The 18,000-nt window shown below is 40.4% G+C and overlaps 2 protein-coding genes across 7 annotated transcripts in view; both read right to left on the reverse strand.

Moving 5' to 3' along the window:
• The window catches only part of LOC149257394 (zinc finger (C3HC4-type RING finger) family protein / BRCT domain-containing protein), a 76,527-nt gene that overhangs the window by 52,724 nt on the left and 5,803 nt on the right, over positions 1 to 18,000 (reverse strand). The window lies entirely within an intron of this gene.
• LOC149257395 (kinesin-like protein KIN-14U) lies at positions 14,746 to 16,564 on the reverse strand. Of its 3 annotated transcripts, none has more exons than XR_016256743.1 (2): positions 15,748 to 16,564; positions 14,746 to 15,504 (listed from the first exon to the last, which is right to left on the reverse strand). XR_016256743.1 is itself a non-coding variant. In XM_089414258.1 (2 exons), exons 1-2 carry the CDS (start codon positions 15,894 to 15,896, stop codon positions 15,196 to 15,198), a joined length of 408 nt encoding a protein of 135 aa, XP_089270384.1. In that variant the 5' UTR covers positions 15,897 to 16,561; the 3' UTR covers positions 14,770 to 15,195. The 3 variants fall into 3 exon arrangements, 1 of the variants encoding a protein (XP_089270384.1); XR_016256742.1 differs by having other exon boundaries at positions 14,746 to 15,454; positions 15,592 to 16,564; XM_089414258.1 differs by having other exon boundaries at positions 14,770 to 15,454; positions 15,748 to 16,561.

Here is an 18,000-nt window from a genome sequence, read left to right on the forward strand (position 1 = left end):
AAAAAATACCTCCAGGCACAAACTGCCTCCTCAAGCTTGCTCCAAGAATCAGCTCCTCAATGCTGCTCCAAATGGCTGCCCAAGAAGCTCCTCAATGCTGCTCCAAATGGCTGCCCAAGAAGCTCCTCACTCCAGCTACAATGCTCCTCTAAGACTCCTCACTGCTGCTCCAAAACAAGCTCAAGAACTGCTCACCAATTCTCAAAGAAGACTCTCACTCAAATGCATAAGACTGCTGTGAGTGAATGAGAGCATTTGGGTGTCTTAAATAGGGTTTGGGAGGGGGAAATGGACCCCAAAAACCTTTAGCATATTATTATAACAGTTTGGGATCCATAAACTTCATTAAACAATTCAAAAATACCAAAAAAATGAATATTTTATTGTGGTTTACGCGTGCCTGGCCGTTCCCTTGTGACTCGGCCGAGTCATATCGGAACCGATCGGGTTGACCGAGTCATGTGTGACTCGGTCAACCGGACCGTTTCAAAGGCCGGGTCAATTCCCTCAGCAATAACTCGGTTCAACTCGGCCGTTTCGGTTTCGAAACGGCCGGTTTTTAAAACACTGCCGAAAAGTGAAAATCTTGGCTAAGGACCGAAATCTAAAGGTTAGCCAAAGTAGTGTGAGGAGGAAGAAGTTTGACTTTCATTGACTCAAGGAAGAAGAAGTTAAACAAAGAAGTCTTGTGACTTGGTCTTCGAGAGGTTAATAGGTCAAGGGTCTTGCTATTCGTCACTTGAAGTCCCTATAAGAAGAAGAATTCGTTTGGGTTTTCCTCTCAAGTTGGAGAGGTTTTGGCCCTGCTTGATCACCTATATTTTGTGTCTCTTATCTCTTTATTATTTATACTTTGGTAATTGTTTGATGAAGAAGAACATTATAATAAACTCGTCCGGCCAGGAGGTAACTCCACAATGCGAATTGTGATTTTGCGTTAAGATAGCTCATGGATATATACAAGGAGGTAGAGACTCTTGGGCTTCACCTCCCAGTGTCTCTTTATATTCCTATTCTCCTTATTTACTATTTACACTATTTTACATATATTCACCCAATTCCAATGATTAGGTGTCAATATTCCCCCCTTAATCTAAAGGGATGTTGGTGAGTCAAAGCATCGTTCTGAATCTTTCAAACTTTTCTCTTCCAAGCGCTTTGGTGAAGATGTTTGAAATTTGCTCATTCGTGGAACAATGGCATAGATGGATTGTCTCGGCCTCAACATGATGTCGAATCAAATGGTATTTTGTATTGATGTAGTTCATTCGATCATGGAACTTTGGGTTCTTGGCCAACTTTATTGCAGAAGTGTTGTCAATCATGAGTGGAGTTGAATGCACTTGTTTCACCTGCAAATCCTCCAAAATTTTCCTGAGCCACACAATCTCCTTTGTTGCTTCAGCTGCTGCCACATATTCTGCCACTGTTGTGGAATCTGTTGGAATTGATTGTTTGTGTGACCTCTAGGAGACAACTCCTGATCAAAGACTCATAGCATAACCTGAAGTAGATACCCCAGTTTCTTTATCTCCATTGAAGTCTGAATCAAAGTATCCAATCAAGCTGAAGTCACCCACTTGAGTCCAAAGTCTTGAGTTCCCTTCAAATATTTTAGAACTCTTTTTGCAGCAAACCAATGTCCCTCACAAGGCTTTTGCATAAACCTAGAGAGGATTCCAACAACAAATGCAATGTTTGGTCTGATAGTAGTCAGGTAGTTTAGACTTCCTACAAGCTATCTATACTTTGTTGCATCCTGACATTCTTTTCCTTTAATGGATGTGAGCTTCAAGTTTTGTTCCATTGGAGTAGTCAAAGGATTGCACTCATCCATGCCAAACTTGTTCAACAGATCTCCCATCTACTTCTTCTGAGAAAGGAATATAAACTTTGGATGTTGAGTTACTTCAATACCCGGATAGTAGTGAACATAGCCCAAGTCAGTCATTTCAAAACCTTTCCTCGATTCCTTCTTTATGGATGCAATGTAGCTCTCATTGTTCCCTATCATCAAAAGATCATCTACATACACCACAAGATATACAATTGTTTTTCCAGCTTACTTGGCAAACAAAGTTGCATCATCAAGATCATAATGTTTGAAGTTGAGTTTCAGAAGATTCTTAGTTAACTTTTCATACCTGGCTCGCGGAGCTTGCTTGAGGCCATACAAGGATTTCACAAGTTTGCATACCTTGTGTTCTTGGCCCTTCACAACAAATCCTTCTAGCTAGGACATAAAAACATTCTCTTTTAGATCTCCATTCAAGAGAGCAGTTTTTACATCCATTTGATGGACTTTGTCCAGATGGTAGCCCATTTCGCTGTGGAGGCAAAAGTCTCCTCATAATTGAAGCCTTCCTTCTATGCAAAACCTTTTGCCACAAGCCTGACTTTGTTCTTGTCAAGTGAGCCATCAACATTATACTTGTTCTTGCAAACCCACTTGCAGCCAATTGGTTTGATTCCCAATGGAGGATCAACCAGCTTCCAAGTGTCATTCTTTATCAAGGCATCACACTCTTTTTTCATCGCTTCTTTCCATTCATCATGAGAAGTGACTTCTTTGAAGGAAATTGGTTCAAAATCTGTAGACAAATTCAGTTCACAATCATAAGAAGCATCCATATCAACCAGTGAATCAAAATCGTCTACATCATCTCCATTTTGTCTAGTAGAGCTCCTTGTTCCTATCTTTCCAATCTCATCAAGATGAACACTTCCAAATGTCTTTGTCAGCCATTTTGGAGGACCTTTCTAAGATGGCCCAGGCTGCTTACTTGACTAAGTTGAGGTTGAATCAAGATTTAGTCTCCCAATTATGTCAATCACATCACTCAAATTGTCATCAGTGGTTGGAGATTCATGTGGGGAAGAGAGAGCTTTAGAAGAAGATTCCACAGATTGATCCAGTATAGGAATCCCCCTTCAAGATGTGGAATCTGATTATCAAATTCTTGAAACGACTTTGCATTCTGAATCTATCCAAGCGATCAAGTTGTTGCTCAACAACATTGTCAGCTTTGGAAGACTAAAGAAATATCACATCTCTATTTACAACAAACTTCTTATTAACTTCGTCATAGAGACGGTATGCTTTGGAGGTATTTGAATACCCCAAGAAGATACACTTACGACTCCCTACACCAAGTTTGTTTCTTTGTTCCTTTGGTATCAAGGCATAACAAGTGGAACCAAAGACCCTGAGATGCTTTACCGAAGGAATGTGGCCATACCACATTTCATAAGTAGTCTTGTTTTGTTAAGTTATGGTGTGTTATATTGCTTAGAGCAATTTACTTCTTTTTCTTATTATTATCCACAAATTAGCAATCACATTTATATCAGATAAAGTGCAGATAGAACATTAAACGATCAACAGAAAACAAGCCAAGACAAGAAACACAAGATATGGCAGCTAGCCAGGGACAAACCCCAATATGGGGAAACTCTTTGATCAAATCTTCTTTTATCTTCAATAATTCAACAGAGGGAAATAGTACAAAAATCTGATTTGCATTAACAGCAACAAACCCTAGATCAACCCTAAACTAGGGCAGACAATATCTTGCAAACCGACCATCGGATTGCCTTGATTCCTTCACCAAAATGTATGGCCTTCAGAGGAGAGTCAGTTCCACCTACAGCGCAGTTCTAAGAGAGAGTCTGATGGTCAACGCTGGTCAAACTTCCGATTTGCAGTTGCAGCCCTAAATTCTGTGTCCTTCCTTCCACACATGTGAGGGAAGAATCCCTTTCTGCGCAATAGGAGAAGAGCCTCTTTTCTACGCAAGAGAGAGAGAGAGAGATGTGATGAGATGTGGGTGTCCAAATGAGTAAAAGACCTCTTCTATTTATATACAAATGTTGATGATGAATAGATGCATCTGTTGGGCTTCTGAGCCTACATGAGTTGTTGGTCGCCTTGATAATTATTCCATAATCAAAATAAATTCATATCTCCATAAATACTTATCAGAATCGGATGATCTTTAGATCAATCCTACACCTCTCGATGAGAGGAATCTAGGAAAAATATTATCAGCCATGAATAAGGTGACCCACATGGAGTTTGGCCCTAGTTGCCAATTTTAACACTCCCTCTCAACTAGGGAAAACTTCATCAGCAATTCGTCTATCTGTCGCTACTATTCATGCATCAAATGCAATGCCCTATACAGCTTGACCCCTGCTCTGCTCTGCTCTGTTCTGCGTTGTGCTGATCTGCTCTGTTTTGCTCTACTCGAATTATGAAGAAGAAGAAGTGATCGAGGATGTATCATACCATCCTCCACTGACTCAAAGTCAGTCTCAGAGTGTGTACCACTGGTCCCAGACCAATCCTCAACTGACCCGAAGTCAGTGTCATAGTGGGTACAACTCCTACCACTGGTCCCAGACCAGTATTATTGATCCCAGATCAATGAAGGTCATCCTAGCATAGGGAGTACGGTAGATACAGCGATGCATCCATCAGTACTACTATGGTCCCTATCCTCATTTCCCTGCTCATTGATCAGATGAGAGGTACTTCCCATGAGTCCCAGACTGCATGGGTAGGATGCCTCGACAAGAGAACTAATCATCCTATCCACAGGAGAGCAAATCATCCTGTCCAGTGGATGCCACGGAGAACTAATCATCCTGGCCCACAGGAGAGTGAATCATCCTGTTCCACAATCGCCATGGAGAACACATCATCCAAGCCTCACAAGAGAACTAATCATCCAGCTACACAATCGTCATGGAGAACACATCATCCAGACTTCACAAGAGAACTAATCATCCTACTACACAGTCGTCATGGAGAACACATCATCTAGACCTCACAGGAGAACTAATCATCCTGCTACACAATCGTCATGGAGAACAGATCATCTAGACCTCACAGGAGAACTAATCATCCTGCTACACAATCGTCATGGAGAACACATCATCCAGACCTCACAAAAGAACTAATCATCCTGCTACATAGTCGCCATGGGGTGTCACAGGAAAAGTTTTGATTCTTTTACCCTATACATGTACACCACCAGGGGATGGTGAGTCACCGTGTGATCATATGTCGCTCCAAGTACCCCGCACCCCCCCCCGGGAGCTCCAAGAGCTCCATACATCATACAGGACCCTCACTAGAGGGTTTCTGAACAACACCAAGTCATTCTCAGAAAGTCAAAAATTTGACCTTTCCTAGGGGCTTTGTTAGAATGTCGGCAACCTGTTCATCTGTACCGATATGTTGGAGCCTTATAGCTCCCCGTTGCACCATATCTCGAATATAGTGGTACCTGATATTGATATGCTTGGAGCGATCATGAAATACGAGATTCTCAGATAAACGAATCCCACTCTGGTTATCACACAGGATCACGATGGTATCCAATGTAAATCCAAACAGCTCACTGAAGAGCTTTTGTAACCAGACTGCCTCGGCGGTGCAGCAATATACTCTGCTTCGGCGGTGCTCAAAGCCACCGACTTCTACTTCCTTCTCATCCAAGATATCGAAGCGGATCCCAAGGAGAAACAGCACCCGGAAGTGCTCTTACGATCCACCACACTGCCTGCCCAATCAGCATCAGTGTATCCAAGTAGTCTCACATCTCCGGCAATGTATCTTAATCCATAAGTAATTGTGCCACAAAGATATATCAACAAATTCTTGGCACCAATCCAATGTATGTGGTGAGGTCCAACCATATGTTGACTCAACGTGTTAACTGCGAAGCATATATCTAGACGGGAGTTCACTAAGAAAATTAATGCTCCAACAAGTTGACAATACTCGGTGGCATTTCGTAAAACAGGTCTAGCAGCGATACCGCTTAACTTCTTAAAGTCAAGCTCCATCGGGGTAATAACAGGCTTGCAGTCCACCATATTGAATCTTTCCAATATCTTCACCACATATTTTCCTTGAGATAGGAAAATTTCCCTTGGCTTCTGCCAGACTTCAAGTCTTAGGAAATAGTGCATCAGTCCTAGGTCCTTCATTTCAAATTCAGAAGCCAACTCCCTCTTACATTTGTGAATGAGAGGGTCTGCCCCTGTTAGAAAGAGGTCATCCACAAACAGCACCAGTATGAGAGGTTTGTCATCTTCAACCTTAAAGTAAAGGTTGGGATCGGCTTCACTCCTAGTGAATCCCAGCTTCATCAAGTAGCTATCGATCTTCTCATACCATGCTCGGGGTGCTTGCTTCAGCCCATAGAGAGCCTTCTTCAACCTGCATACATGAGATTTTCGATCATAAATCTTAAATCCTTCGGGTTGCTCCACATAGACCTCTTCTTTGAACGAACCATGCAAGAACGCGGTCTTGACATCCATCTGATGTAGGTTCCATCCTTGTGAAGCCACAAGGGCTATGATTGAGCGGATGGTGGTATATCTGGAAACAGGTGCAAATATATCGTCATAGTCTATACCTTCCTTCTGGGAGAAGCCACGAGCGACAAAACGAGCCTTATACTTTTCCGTACTTCCATCTGCTGCATGCTGTATCTTGTAAATCCATTTAGAAGTGACGACCGTCTTGTCTTGGGGTCTGAGAATGACTTCCCAGACACCATTCTTCATAATAGACTCATATCCTTCAATCATAGCACCCTTCCATACTTTATACTTGACGACATCTGAGAATGATGAAGGCTCATTTTGCATGATCGTGCTCATGATGGTTAGGTATCCCTGATACCTGTTAGGTTTCTTACTTTCACAAAAGGTTCCTCGGGGTGCAGTGTGTCCTTCAGCATCATCGAGTAGCCCCCTAAGCCAAGAGGGCCTCTTCCTAGAAGATGAAGGCTCAGGTGGATCAATAGGATCCATGGGTTCACCCACATCGGGCATTGTTACATCATCTTTTTCTTTTGGTTCCCTGGTGTCAGCTTCTTGAGAGCTCCTTAAAGTAGGAAGATTGTTCACCTTGCTGAGAGCCATATCTTCGTCAAAGGTGACATCATGACTAATCACAACTTCCCTTTGATCGGCTACATAGATTCTAAAGCCCTTAGTATTTTCACCATAGCCCACAAAGATTCATTTCTTTCCAAATGCACCCAATTTATTCCTTTTCTCTTTCGACACATGAAAATATACAGGGCTTCCAAAAATTCTAAAATAAGATACGTTAGGTTTCTTACCGGTGAACATTTCTTCAAGAGTCTTGGAACACAAGGCTTGATGAGGGCATCGGATTTGTACATATACGGCGGTGCTTGCAGCTTTGGCCCATAGAAACTTCGGAAGTCTTTGATCATGGAGCATGGCACAAACAGCTTCCACAATCGTACGATTCTTCCTTTCCGCCACACCATTCTGTTCAGGAGTATATGGCGTAATAGTCTCCCTCTTAATGCCAGCCTCAGATATGTCTGAGTGAACCAACCGTAATATATCAGAGGTCTTGCTTTGGCTTGAGGGGAATGGTCCCCTTTTAAGCTTTCCTTCGGCACATCCCAGACATACACCTTCTTTCTCTACTCGGAATTCAGGCATCCCTGTCACCATTTGTCTTACATCGGGTAGAGCTTTATAATGAAGGTGGGCAAACCTCCGATGCCAAAGTTCGAACTGAAGAGATGTGTCACAAGACATGACACCTAGCGGACTTCCACCGACCTGATATAATGAATCAACTCGAAACCCAAGAGTAAAGGCATCTTTAACATTGTTTTTCCATACATGTACCTTGCCATCGCTAAAGATCACCTTGTAGCCTTTGTCTTCCATTGTCGAGGTGGACACCAGGTTCTTTTTGAGGTCAGGTACATATAATACATCCTGTAAGTGGATCGTATTACCTTGATTCAATTTAAGAGAGACATTGCCTACACCTTTCACGAGATATTTCATATTATCTCCAAGGACAATTTCCAGGTTAGTTTCTTTCTCTATCAGATTATGGAGAACTTCTTTGTAACCAGTGAAGTGCCTTGAGGCACCACTATCAATAAGCCAATTTCCCAGCGAGTCCGAAGGAGTAGAGGTAGATAGTGCAGCTGGTAGATAATATTCATCCTGTTTATTGTCAACAATGTTAGATTCATACCTAGAATTTCTAGCCTTCTTGAATGGTTGTCCTCTTCCTTGATTTCCAGCACTCCTTTTACCTCTGCTGTTAGATTTGCCATTCCTTTGATTGCCATGAGAGGGATTTTGATCGTCATCCTGGTGAGAGTTCCTTCTATCCTTGTTTCTTCTTGAATGCATCTTGCCATTAATTCCTTGAAAACAGGAATTACGTTATTGTTGAGGAGAGTAGTCCTGAACACGTACCATTCGGATGGTAATCCTCCAAGGGTTGAGAGTGCCATTTCCCTATCAACAATAATTTCTCCAATAGATAGGAGATCGTTCTTGATCTCGGTAATTCTTAAGAAATATGCTTGCATACTCTCATCTTTGCCCTTCTTAATTTCCTTCAACTTATTTCTAAGAAACAAAACTTGATTTGCATCATGAACTTTAAATAACCTCACCAGTCTATCGTAGATTTCCTTCGAGGTGTTCAGATCGGAGATGTAGGACACCAAACACTTGTCAATAGAGTCCTGGATGATCTTCTTTGTTTTGACTTCTCCGGATTTCCATTTGTTCCTGGCAGCAGCAGGTGCATTTGATGGAGGCTCAACAATATTGCCTCTCACATGGTCCAACACTCCCTGATCTTCTAAAGTCAGATCGAGAGACATCTTCCATCTGTGATAGTCAAACTTCTCACGGAGCTTGTCTTCAACAGGGAAGAGTGTTGAGGACCCCATAGTTCTTTTAGGAAAGCCTTGCCAATCTTCTCTTCGGTGATTGCTCTTACTCTTGCTCGGGCTTTGTCTTCACCTCAGCTCTGATACCATGTTAAGTTATGGTATGTTCTATGCTTAGAGCAGTTTACTTCTTTTTATTATTATTATCCACAGATTAGAAATCACATGTACATTAGGTAAAGTGCAGATAGAACATTAAACGATGGACAGAAAACAAGCCAAGACAAGAGACACAAGATGTGGCGGCTAGCCAAGGACAAACCCCAATATGCAGAAACCCTTTGATCAAATCTTCTTTTATCTTCAATAATTCAGCGGAGAGAACTAGTACAAAAATCTGATTTGCATTAGCAGCAGCAAACCCTAGATCAGCCCTAAACTAGGGCAGACAATATCTTGCTAGACAATATCTGCAATCAAGGGATAGGCCTTGTTGTTCTTGTTTTCCCAAATGGCGATCTCCTTATCTGAGGTGGGCTTTGCAAGTTCATTATCTCTTTCTTCTACACAAACTCCTTTCCATAAATCATTGAAAATGAGAGTGTGTTTTATCTTCCTAGAGAGAACTACTCCAACAATAGATATCAATGAATGCATTTAAATGTATACTTATGGTGGTAAAAAAAATGCAGTTCTGGTGGCAAAAAATGCACTTCTGATGTATAAAAAAATAAATAAATAAATAAATAATAATTGCACTATGATATAATGGGACAGAGGTATTGCTTGGGGGAGTTGTTATAAGGGGGAGGTTGTATGTGGGCAGGGTATTATATGGGGGGAGGGGATATATGGGGAGGGTATTATATGGGGGAAGGTAGACAGCATATAGACAACGTAGACAGTGTATAGTGGAAGGTAATGTTTTGTTGAAGGAAATGTAACTAAGTTCGGTTTTCATAAATGTACTTTTGATATTTGTATTCATCCAAGAAAAGAAATATTATTTTTATGATATATGTCAATGAGGTTCTTGCTCATTGAAGTAGGTCTAGCACATGTTAAAGTGCTATAGGTAAGTCAAAAGGTCAAAAGAATTATGTTAAAGACCTTAAAGGTATGTTACATTGTGTATAAGAGTCAAAGAAGTCACCTCCAAGCAAAGTCAAGTCTCCTCCTAGCAAAGACACCATCAAAAGAAGCAATGGCACCATTAAAAGCACCCATCAAAGCAAAGGAAGTCAAGTCGGCCTACAAGTTGGCCTAAAGGAGGGACAATCCTCTATATATAGAGGTTGTCCACTCCTCCAAAGAGAACGCAATCATCTCTGAAATTAGCGAAGGAAGAAGCCGAGATAAAGTGAAGGGAAATAAGTCTAAAAGGGTCTACAAAGTGCAGTAAAGTAAGGAGGAAGAAAAGCGAAGGTAGAGGACTGTTTCTAGGGCTAGAAACAGTGACACGTGCGAAGAAAAGGAAGACAAATCTGCAGGTATGACAGTCAGGACAAATAGTCCATGAACTAGTGTTGTTTGGGTTTGAAACTAGGCCTACAAGGCCTCCCAAATCAAGCAAAGAAACCTATCTCTCTAGCGAAGGAAAAGGACCCTAATTCTCTAGGGTACCTCTCACACGTGCAAGAATTAGGGCTACAGTGCTATCACACTAAGCTTACCACTATACATCAAGAAGGAACTCGAATGATCAAGAGAAGGAATGAGTATCCTTAGGTGAAGGATATCACTAAGTACAAAAGATAAAATATTTCTTCTAGAAGATCTACTAACAGTGGAAGGAAGAATGAAGTGTCGAAAGAAGGATGAAGTGCCGGAAGAAGGAAGTGTCGAAAGGAGGTGGACAAAGTGTCAGGGAAACATAGTGCAGAGAAAAGGAAGGACTTGACTTGTGATTGGAGGATCTTCTAGTCAAGGGTCTAGGGTTTGGCATTGATCAAGAAAGAAGCTTCAATAAGAGAAAACTTACCGAAGGGTTTTCCTCTCAAGAGAAGAGAGGTTTTGGCCCTGGCAGAGAGCCAACATCTTGTGTTCTTGTTTTATGTTTAGATAGCAATTTGATGAAGCACACACACATGTATTAATAAGAGAAGAAGATTAAGCTAACAAGGACAAATTGTAAAAAGACATCACAAATTGTTATCTAGTCCCGAAGAATCATTCTACACCTAATTGCCCTAGATTTTTCAACATGTTTTGGGGTCAGCCCACACATAATGGGCCAACGTATACGTTGAATGCTATCTAGGAAGAATGGTATGGAAATGTATACATAATATGCTATCCGCAGTGTGTAGTATGGTATTGCTCCGAGCGGTATTACACAGGAAACCGGGGAGTCGATGCATTTGCATAGTGTGGGCAATGTAAAACACAGCTTGGAGGAGCGTGGTATGGAGGGTGGTCCGGAGCCAAAAGGGTATGGAGGAAACCAAAGTGGGGTATTGTAATGAAATGGTGGGTATTAACACTCGAGGGAGAGGGCCGAGAGGTCAAGGCTCTAGGGAGAGAGGACCTGTGTTAACATAAAAATCGGGAGTGGTATATAATTGGGTATTGGTATGGCAGCCCAGTGGGAGGAGCATACAATGTTTGCGGTTGCGCAATGGGGAGGGGTGTGAGGGGACCGCAATGGGGAGCCGACTATGGTAATAACATAGTGGAGGCAGCAATGGGGAGACTATAGAAATGGTGAGAGTTCAACCACTTCTGTTGCACAGTTGAGAGAGGGATCTGTGCAGGTGAGAAGTGTACCAGGAGCATTATGCTAGGAGCGATTGGAACGTTTGAGAAGAATGGACGAGCGATAATATGATTGTGTTAAAAACGCAATGAACACACAACGTTCGAAGTATGTAATATATGGGCAAATAACATATTGAAGGTGGGTTCAAGCCTCAGGAGCAATGGCAGAGATGTCAGTTCTGCAAAAATAGGCAGAACATAGGCAAGAGGGAGTTACAAGGGCAGAGAGGGAAGCCAAAAATGAAGTTGGCTTTGATACCATGCCAGGCCAAGAGGTAACTCCACAATGTGAATTGTGATTTTGCATTAAGATTGCTCATGGATATATACATGGAGGGAGAGACTCTTGGGCTTCCAACGTCTCTTCATATTCCTATTCTCCTTATTTACTATTTACACTATTTTACATATATTCACACAATCCCAATGATTAGGTGTCAACAAAACTAAGTAAAGAGAAGACCCTAATCTAAAGAAGTAGAAAGCATTCACAAGCAGTTATCATAAAGAAAAATCTCCTAATTCTCATGCCCTAGCTTTCTCAACATGGTATCAAAGTTAAGGTGACAAATCAAGGAAAATGCATCTCATCAAGGGACACACAAGCACTCAAGGATCAAATCTCAAAGGACATCAACGCAAGGTCAATATCTACAAAGAAGTGTCAAAACTCTAGATCGAAGAAGAAGTCTACACTAGAAGAAATCTTGCGATCCTCAAAAGACCACAAAGACCCTACTCAAGTGGAAGAGGCCTTCAAATCAAAGTATCCCGAAGACTATTCATCCAAGAGAAGCAAGATCAAGGACATTGTCATCATCTTCAAAAAGTTCTAAGGCAATTTCCCTTTCGTTGAAGCAAGGTCCTTTCCATTGAAGAAGATCATCCAAGAAGCATCAAAACATCATCAAGGACATCACCATCAAAGGATCTAAAGTGATCTCCCTCTTTGTGGGATCAAGGATCATTCTTGAAGAGAACTATCTTCATTAAGGAGAAGCTCTCTATTATCTATATCACCATCAAATTCAAGGAGGCAACAAGTGGAAGAAGCATCTTCACAAATAAGTATATTTATGTCTACATTTGAATCTGTAAAAATGTCTTTTTGCAAGGAAAGCAACAAATTGGTCAAGGCTTCAAACTATCTTGCATGGAAAAAGAGGACAATGAGGTCATGAAACATGTCAAAGGCTCAATCACCAAACCATCGAAAGAAGATGCTCAACCACTTGCAAAGTTTATGAAAGTGGAAGTAAGGGCTCAAAAGATTCTCATAGAATCCATCAAGGATCCCCTCATCCCATATGTATCTAAACTCGAAACTTCAAAAGAGATATATGACCAACTGGTAGAGTTGTTTTTCATAACCACTGCAGGAAAAGTTATCTCATTAAGGCAAGAACTCTACAAGCTAAGGATATCAAAAAAAGAAGGAATAGCCTCATACTTTATGAGAATATGTGAAATAAAGGATCAACTTCAAGATCTAAAAGAAATAATGTCTGACAAGGAGATGACCACTGTAGTACTAAATGCACTACCAAGCATTTATGGGAAGAAAGAAGCTAATCCATTCCAAGATCTATGATCACTATGCAAGATTGAAGAAACTAGGCTGAAGGCAAAAACTGATGTAGGATCAAATGAGCAAAATCAAGCATATGCTACTAAGGCAAAGAGAAAAGGAAAGTTTGGGAAATTTGGTCCTCAAAAAAGGAAGAATAAAATGGCTAAGATTAAATGTTATGGATGTCAAGAATATGGGCATTACAAGAGAGATTATCCTAAGCTAAAGAAGGACAATAATAAAGGAAGTAAAGAAGAAGCCCATATCATCGAAGAAGTGGAAGAGGCTGAAGAGAAGAAATCCAAGAAAGAGGAAGTAAGAGATCTCTAATATGATTGAGATAGTCTTCTTCACCTAGTATTTTTCAAGTTTATGTTTTTAAGTTCTTCTGTTGTAAGATATGGCAATCATGAGTCACTAAGGAGCATGATAGGATACATCATGGCATCATAGAAGCATTGAAAGCAAGAGCTCGTGAAATCATCATAGAGAAGCATGAAAGATAGACATTTGTGGCAATCACCTATGGAAGGATATAGCTCTTGGTAACCTCATTAGAAGCATAAATGGTACTTATGAGAAAAGGAAAAAGTCATCGATTACAAAGTACATCATACACCAATCAAAAGGAAAATATTTGTTGAATGAGGATACTCAAGATCTTCTGTTGAAATCTTCATTGGAAGGTTCACCGATCAAAAGGAAGCAAGTGTTTCATCAAGAATTCCAACTTGTGGGAATTCATGGGATGATGGTATGATGTCAAAAGAAGTGAAGCAGATCAAGAAATTGAAATTCTTTCAATCAAGGAAACTGTTGAAGGAAGTCTAGATGACCCAAAAGAAAATGAGGTATGTATGCTTGTATTTGATAATGTAGAGTCATGTCATATGGTTGTAGGTAACATGGGTAAATGTTTTATCTCGAGAGCATGATCAAAAGAAAGGATCTCCTCCTTTGAAAGAATGCAAGAAAGCATGGGGCACACATTAACTAGATGAAATCAACATAATATGTCCTCATATAAAATATGAGGTGGTTGACAATAACTGAAGGAACTCTAATTGAAAGTTCCTGGGAAGAAAAATGTGTGAAGAAAGAAGGGAAGAGATCGTGGAATATGCAACTATGAAGAAGGCAATCAACATCCAAGGACTGAAAGGTTTGACTAGGATATCTCCATGAAAGATATGAAGACTCTGATGAAGTCTGAAAAGTAAAGAAACCCTTGACAGTGCATATCTTTTGGAGATTTTTCAATGTGTATGCAAGATGTTGATGTAAGCTAGAATATGTCATGATGAAAGACAATCACAAAGGTAATTTTGATTTAATGTTCGTTTCTTATTTTTGAATAATATCTGGATAGGCTTATGCAGGGCTGCCAAGGGAAGAGTTGTGGATGTCCTCCACCATTGATGACCATGTAGCTAGATGAAAAATCCTTAAGGAAACATGGCATGAAGAAGGCAGCAAAGCATGAAGGAGGACCAAATATGGACTAATGGATGAAAGTGATGGATGGTATGTGCCCTACGAAGAAGTCCCAAAAGATGTAGACTCTATGACAAAGAGGAAATTCATGACATCAAAAGGATTTCTACAAACAGCTAGTTGCCCCATGATCTCCACCTGAAGAGCTACTGAAAACAAGTCCTTGGTCAAGAGCATTGTTTTACAACCAGGCCGAGTTGACTCGGAAACGGCCTGGTCAAACCGAGCCGATAAAAAAAATTACGACCAGGCCAAGTAACCGGCTAGGTTGGCCGAGTCAACTATGACTCGGCCTAGTCATCCAATGACCAGGCCGAGTCATAGTTGACTCGGTCAACCAGGCCGAGTACGTATTGACCAGGCCTAGTCATTGGAAAACGGCTGGGCAGCGTAAAAAATAAATTTTATTCACTTTTTTTTGGATTTGTGGTGTGAAATTAATCTGTTTGGATGTCTGTAATTTTATTATGAAGTACACAATGCATAAAGTATGCCATGAACCATTGCAAAACTATTTGTAATCAAGTTAATAAGAAGGCGCCTTGCTTATAAAAGGTAACCTCTCCCTCGTAATAGAATGGTGATATTCTTTTCAGAATCTTGCTGTTTATCTCTCTGATGTTTTCATTATGTCAGGTATGACTAATTTTTTTCAGATCTGCAAGTAGATCAAAGATCCTCTTCATACTTTCGAATCCAAAAGTCCAAGTACCTGTAAGATATGTGAGGCTGTTTTCCCTGCAATATACTGATAACATCTCCAAAGGCAGAAAGTGACAAGTTTATAGCTTTTGCTTCTTCCATAGTTTGGCCACTAGCCTGTGTCTTAAGAATTTGTTCGCTTCCACCTAAATTAACCATCCACAACTTACCTGTTATGGCGTATGTCTCATCAACTCTCAAACCCCTAGTGACAATCCTGATCAAGCTGAAAAGAGGAACAGCTTTCTTCAGGAAAAGCTTTCTAATATGCATTTTCTGAAAAACCAAATTTCCCAGTAAGCAAAATTATGCTGAAAGGTGTATTAACACATCTAACCTTTAGTGTTGTATCTAGATGTCTACCTGTAATACATATCTTCTTGCTTACAGAGACAAAAGGATGTCATGAATCCACTGGACTTGAGGTTTTTCATTCTTTAAGATTTTGCTGAGGACCTCAATCAGGAAAAAACAGAGCACAAAATTTAGTAAACCCCACTGCCACAGTGCAACTCTCACCTATGTGACCTGCTTGAAGCCTCATTGACATTGGTCCACACAGTAGATCTTGTCCATCTGCCAATAAGGTACCATAGAAATGCTTGTTTGAAATCCATCGCTACAGCTTCAATCAGATTTTTAATCTCCATACCACTTGGTGCATCCATTTGAATTAAAAGGCTATACCAATATTAGAAAGTTCTTCAATCTATTCAAATCTTTAAATCAAGCTCTGTGAGAGAATAGAAGCACATTTCAAAATCTTGATTTGAGAGGCAAATCAATCCCAACACTTAAATAACCAAAATTTTCCTTATGCAGAATATAAAATGGCATTATGTAATTACTACCACAATCCAGAATTACTATTGCAGCACCGCAAACATATTAATAAATCCATTTAGAAACATGGAAGACCTGGTAAAAACAAGCAAAATTTGTAAATATGAAGAGCATTTTAACACAGAAGAATTAAATAGAAACACATATCTATATATGTTTAGTTTTCAAGGTTAAAATGTGTATACTATAATCTAGAACCTGAATTAAAAGTGTTCGAACCAAAGTGTAAATACATAAGACCCTCCGGTATAAACCCCCCTAGTCAAGTTAAAAAGTTTGATCATATGTTGTCTTCCATCTATATTATAATGCTATGTGTTTGGAAACATGAATGAAAATCTTTAAAATTATGTTTAAAATATTTAAAATTATGTTTTTTTATAAAAAAAATAAATATTTAATGTATTTTTTACAACGACCGAGTCATTGAAATCGACTAGGCCGAGTCATTACCGAATCCTGGTCGGAGTCGGAGTCGATCCTCGGCCTGGTCGGAGTCCTGGTCCTGGTTGTAAAACACTGGTCAAGAGAGAGCTTGGTCAAGTCCCTAGTTAAGAGGGAGCTTGGGTACATTCTTGTTTATAGGAATGGGTACATTCCTTCGTGGAATGGGTATGTCCTCCCTGAGTTGAGAGGGATAGATATACACATCATTCTTGTCTTCACTTGGGAAGACAAAATGGAGGATTGGGTAAGCATCTGGCATCCGACACTCTTTGAGGATGAGTTAGTGCATCCAAGATAAGAGTATTCCTAGAGGACTGATATTCTTTGAGGACTGGGAATCCAAGATAAGAATAGTCCTGGTGGAACACACTCTAAGAACCCGGGTAGGGTATGTTCCAAGAAAGACAATGATGAGGGTGTCTACACATCATTGGTCTTACGAGCATTGAGCTCTAATCTTGTGGAGAGATAGAGTTGTTAGTCAAGGCCTTGATATGTGACACTGCTGGTTGATATGATGCTAATCAAATGGGTTACCAATCTGACTCTTCTTATGAGAATTCTTCAAATTGAGAATGTCCAAGTACCTTGAGGCTTGTATGGAATATGAATACCTCCCTAGTTAAGAGGGAGTGTTGGAAAGTGTGCCTAGGTTCAGTCTCCATAATGACGTGTAATTATGATTTTATGTAATTGATGTAAAGAAGAAAATAAAATTAATTAATGTTTGAGTCATGGGTTTCATGCTCAAAGAATTTTATTTTATAGTTAAGGCTCCCATTGTGAGCCTTTAGGGTTGGTCATCGTGTCATAAAGTCTATTGAGTCAATGTCAAAGGTTGAAGACCCATTTGGGCACATTGTATTTTGTAAAAAGAGAAATTGTTTGAGTCATTAACCCTCCAAGACCAAGCTCAAGCACCTCTGGCAAGTTAGCCTTAAAATGGAGCAAGAAGCCTACACCAAAAGGACATGTCGGCCTAGGACTCAGTCAAGTCGGCTTATTTACATGGGCTAACCACTATATATAGGCAGCTCGGCCTTCATTTGTGAAGCAGAATTCAGACAAGCAAGAAAAGGAGAAAAGGAAGTGTGAAAGATCTCAAGAAGTGTCCTATTGCCAAGTGAGGAAATAAGAATCATCACCGAGTTCAATTCTGATCTGTTTTTGGGCTAACACCTTCACACGTGCGAGATTACAGAGTTGTCTACTGCAGAAAGGGCCGGAATATTACAGTCATCTTGAGAAGGCAGATTTGGGAAGGAATCAAGTGGATCCTCAAGCCGAGTTGAGGAAGAATAGTCTCCATCTCAAGCGAAGGAAGTTGAAGGACAAAATCTCTCAAGTACCAAATCTAGGGTTTCAAAAGAACGATTGAAAAGTGCAGATCTAGGCTAAGGATCGAAATTTGAAGGTTAGTCGAAGTAGTGTGAGAAGGAAGAAGTTTGACTATCATTGACTCAAGGAAGAAGAAGTTAAACA

Source organism: Pinus tabuliformis, chromosome 6, assembly GCF_031772625.1.
Source record: "Pinus tabuliformis cultivar Carrire ecotype Pingquan chromosome 6, CPIR1, whole genome shotgun sequence".
NCBI classification, from domain to species: domain Eukaryota; kingdom Viridiplantae; phylum Streptophyta; class Pinopsida; order Pinales; family Pinaceae; genus Pinus; species Pinus tabuliformis.

Bases quoted from the DNA above. Each gene is read 5' to 3' on its own strand.
- LOC149257395 (XM_089414258.1), bottom strand. From the start codon at position 15,896: ATGGATGCACCAAGTGGTATGGAGATTAAAAATCTGATTGAAGCTGTA. The intron at 15,455-15,747 runs GTGAGAGTTGCA...TCCTCTTTTCAG, and splicing joins GCTTCAAGCAGGTCACATAG to CTTGATCAGGATTGTCACTA.